The sequence below is a fragment of the Physeter macrocephalus genome, chromosome 20 (assembly GCF_002837175.3).
Source record: "Physeter macrocephalus isolate SW-GA chromosome 20, ASM283717v5, whole genome shotgun sequence".
NCBI classification, from domain to species: domain Eukaryota; kingdom Metazoa; phylum Chordata; class Mammalia; order Artiodactyla; family Physeteridae; genus Physeter; species Physeter macrocephalus.
This window is the reverse complement of record NC_041233.1, coordinates 47,989,599-47,993,727: the sequence shown is the minus strand read 5'-3', so window position 1 is coordinate 47,993,727 and position 4,129 is coordinate 47,989,599. Positions and strand designations below refer to the sequence as shown.

The window sequence follows — 4,129 nt, the reverse complement described above, 5'->3', positions numbered from 1 at the left end:
GGATCGAACCCATGTCTCTGCATTGGCAGGCGGATTCTTAACCACTGCGCCACCAGGGAAGTCCCAAGAGCAATATATTTTTTTCACAACATATGTGTAATATCATTGGGCAACAAAAATAAATAAATCCATATGAATTAGAAGGTGTCCCTAAGACCCAGAGACTTCAAGTGGATAAAAAAGTTGGGTCCCTGAGCCAGAGACTATCTAAACCCAAGCAGAGAGAGAAGGGGTTTCTTTAACTTCTCCCCGACTTTCAGTTGTTTTGGGGGCTTGAGTTTGCCCCTGGATAGAAGTCTGTAAGGCTCAGCTGGAATACTTTTCTCCACTGTTATAAAGGCTGTGCAGAAAAGTGTTGGAATTCCCTCACGGCAGACCTGGAAGATGGCCCTTCAATGCACACCCCCTAGGCCAGGGTGTTCAGTGGGCCCTTGAGTCCCGGGGCGGGTAGAACCAGACATGTAATCATTGGTAAGAGGGTGTAATAAAATATCCAGGGGCTGGGAGGCAAGATATCTTTCTCTTTCCCAACAGGTTTGTATTTCACCACAGCATTTAGCAAATATATGCCAGGCATTGTTCTCGGTGCTAGAGACAAGATCGAACATAATCGTGCTGGCTTCCACCAGGAGGGAGCTTGGAGGCCAGTGGAGAGCAACAGGATGCAGAGATTAAGACCACAAGCTTTGAACTCAGGCCGAGGCTAAATCTTCGATAGTTAGAGCATTCTTTATCTGTAAAATGGAGGTTATAATACCTGCTTCACAGGGCTGAGATAAAGATAAAATGAGGAGAGGAAGTGGCAGTAGATGGTGCTCACCAGCTTTTTATCTGCACCTGCTCAGCTATCTCAGGACCAGCTAGAGGCTGAAGAAAAGGCAAGATCCCAGAGATCACGACAGACCTCACCGGTCTCCTGCCAAAGAGTACCTCCCCCATGCGGGTACTGGAAAGGCTGGACACCTCAGTTATTAGAGAGTTTTGGAGATAGAGGTCCTCTTCCAGCGATCCATGTGTCCCAGTATCCCCTGAATATGGGACAAAAGAAAAAAATGTCAAACTCACTGGCCATTCAGGTGGATGCTGAAGGAAAAATTAAGTATGATGCAATTATTCGACAGGGACAGTCAAAAGACAAGGTCATTTATAGCAAGTACACTGACGTGGTTCCCAAAGAAGTCATGAATGCAGATGACCCAGACCTGCAAAGACCTGATGAAGAAGCCATTAAAGAGAAAACAGAAAAGGCAAGGGTAACCTTAGAAAAATCCGTTATCACAGAAGGTTGCCGCAGCCATGCCAGTCCGAGCAGCAGCCGATAAACTGGCTCCTCCTCGGTACATCCGACACACACCGTCTCAACAAGGAGTGGCTTTCAACTCTGGAGCTAAACAGAGTTATTCTAATGGTGGAAATGCAGAAAGATCCAATGGAGCCTCCAAGGTTCAAGATTAATAAGAAAATCCCCCGGGGACCACCTTCTCCTCCTGCACCTGTCATGCATTCTCCTAGCCAAAAGATGACCGTGAAGGAACAACAAGAGTGGAAGATTCCTCCCTGTATTTCAAACTTGAAAAATGCAAAGGGTTATACAGTTCCATTAGATGAACGTCTGGCGGCTGATGGAAGAGGACTGCAGACAGTTCACATCAATGAAAATTTTGCAAAACTGGCCGAAGCCCTCTATATTGCTGACCGGAAGGCTCGTGAAGCTGTGGAAATGCATGCTCAGGTAGAGAGAAAGATGGCTCAAAAAGAAAAGGAGAAACATGAAGAGAAACTTAGAGAAATGGCCCAGAAAGCCAGGGAGAGAAGAGCTGGGCTCAAAACCCATGTGGAAAAAGAGGATGGGGAGGCACGTGAGAGGGGTGGAATCCGGCATGACAGGCAAAAAGAGAGACAGCATGACCGGAATCTTTCCAGGGCAGCTCCAGATAAGAGGTTGAAACTGCAGAGAAATGAAAATCGAGATATCAGTGAAGTCATTGTTCTTGGTGTACCCAATCCTTGGACTTCCAATGAAGTTCAGTATGACCAAAGGCTGTTCAACCAATCCAAGGGTATGGACAGTGGTTTTGCAGGTGGAGAAGATGAAATTGACAATGTTTATGATCAAGCCTGGAGAGGTGGTAAAGATATGGCCCAGAATATTTACAGGCCCAGTAAAAATCTGGACAAGGACATGTATAGTGATGACCTAGAAGCCATAATAAAGACTAACAGATTTGTTCCCGATAAGGAGTTTTCTGGTTCAGACCGTAGACAGAGGCCGAGAAGGACCAGTTCAGTTTGAGGAGGATCCTTTTGGTTTGGACAAATTTTTGGAAGAAGCCAAACAGCACGGTGGCTCTAAAAGGCCCTCAGATAGCAGCCGCCCCAAGGAACATGAGCATGAAGGCAAGAAGAGGGGAAAGGAGTAGATACTTTCTTCAGAGTGAATGAACTATTATTCATAACCCTAATGATGCAAGTCATATGGGGGAACACTTTGTAAATGGCCAGGATCAAAACCAAATCTGCATGTCAGAGCCCAGCACTACTTTTTATTGCGGGAGAAAGTGGGGGATGGAAAAATTCTACTTTGAATTATTTAGTTTTTTTAAAGAGTGGGTTGTGTTTTTGCTTCTCCCACCTTTTGGCATTTACAGAACATACTGCCCCACACATGAAATTAAGGCCACTTCCTTTCGAGTGACATTAGCACTTTGGGGTTAATAATTTGTCTAAGAGTGACTGCTTATGAATAAAGTTACCGCAACCACAGTGAGTAGAAAGAAGGATGTCCACATATTGGAACTGTCCTGCCAAATGATGTTTGCCCCTATTGTGCTCTGTTTTAATTTGGAGTGGGGAAAGTAACCTCTTGCTTGGTGCAACTATTTGTTTCCAATAAAAACATTTTGACAAAAAAAGAAAGATAAAATGAGATAACATATGTATAATAGTGAATTCAGAGCCTGGTGGATTAAGTGCCCCCAAATAGTAACTGTTGTTACTATTATTGCTGTGTGGCTTCACTGGCCCAGGAGTCAGAGACTTGAGCTCGAAGTACTGGCTGGTTCCTCTGTGACAAGACTGCTTTGCTCCTGGGTGAGCGTCCTTTAGAGGGAAGCCGGTTGTGCTGAATATTCTTCCTTTTCTAGCTGGAAAGGTTGATTTTCTTGCCTGATGTCTGAAGATTAGACCTTTCTGACGAAGATGAAGTGCTTTTCCCATTTCTTTCAATTGAATTACCATGTTAAAACTAGTGACTGTTATTTATGCTTTTAATTTATTTTTTATGACTTGCTGGGGTTCTCTCTGGTGAAGGCAGAACTTATTTCATTCATTTATTAGACACTGATAGAGCTCTTGCTCTGCATCAGACATTGTGTGTGTGTGTGCGTGTTGGGGTTTGGAGGTGGTGAAGAGAATTGGGGGAAGAGACAAGGATGACTTAAGATTGTTTCTGTTCTGTGGAGTTAAACTGGCCAGTGGTAGAGAGAGACATTAAATAGATAATAACAGTGCATCTGATAAGGGCCAGGAGGGGTATGTACAGAGAGCTCCAAGAGTCTGTAAAAGGGAGATAACTACTTTGAGGATGGAGGTGGGGTGGAAGCAGTTGAAGCAGAAATGATAAGTAAGGTGGGGAAGTGGGAAAGGAAGGAATTTGAAGGTAAAGAAAACAGCATGTAAGAAGATACTAAAGCTTGATTTTTTCAGTAGGTTGCAAGAAACATATAGTATCATGGGATAGGTGGGAGTGAGATGATGGGCTGGAAATGAGGCTGATATTTGGCTACAGATATGGACATATATATGGGCTGAATACGGGACCAGATGGTCCTCAGCAAACAGGTCGTGGCTGAGGACACTGAGTTTCCATTATCAGAAATAGTATCTCTCAGTTTCCCTCTTGTCTCTACAGAGACAGGAGTGAGTATCTCAATAAAGAGCTTCAAATGGGACACCCTAAGGGGTACAAACGGTGTATCATTAAAGAGTACTTTCCCACTGTAGAGGCAATAGTAGAGTCCATTTGGAAATCTTCTCTAGTAAGTTGTGGTAGGGTTGAGATTTGCTCATATGATGAGACAGATGTGAAAAAAATAACAGCTTCTTTGTTGCTATAGTAAATCTAAACCTC

At 43.9% G+C, this 4,129-nt stretch overlaps 1 protein-coding gene across 1 annotated transcript; it reads left to right on the top strand.

The window, feature by feature from the left end:
• The first annotated feature begins 809 nt into the window (after nt 1–809).
• Nucleotides 810–2,518, top strand: LOC102980798 (SNW domain-containing protein 1-like). Its single transcript, XM_055081139.1, is given in 4 exon segments — nt 810–1,274; nt 1,276–1,391; nt 1,393–2,262; nt 2,264–2,518. Coding segments are annotated over 4 exon segments (1,608 nt in total). The 3' UTR covers nt 2,421–2,518.
• Nucleotides 2,519–4,129: the final 1,611 nt, after the last annotated feature.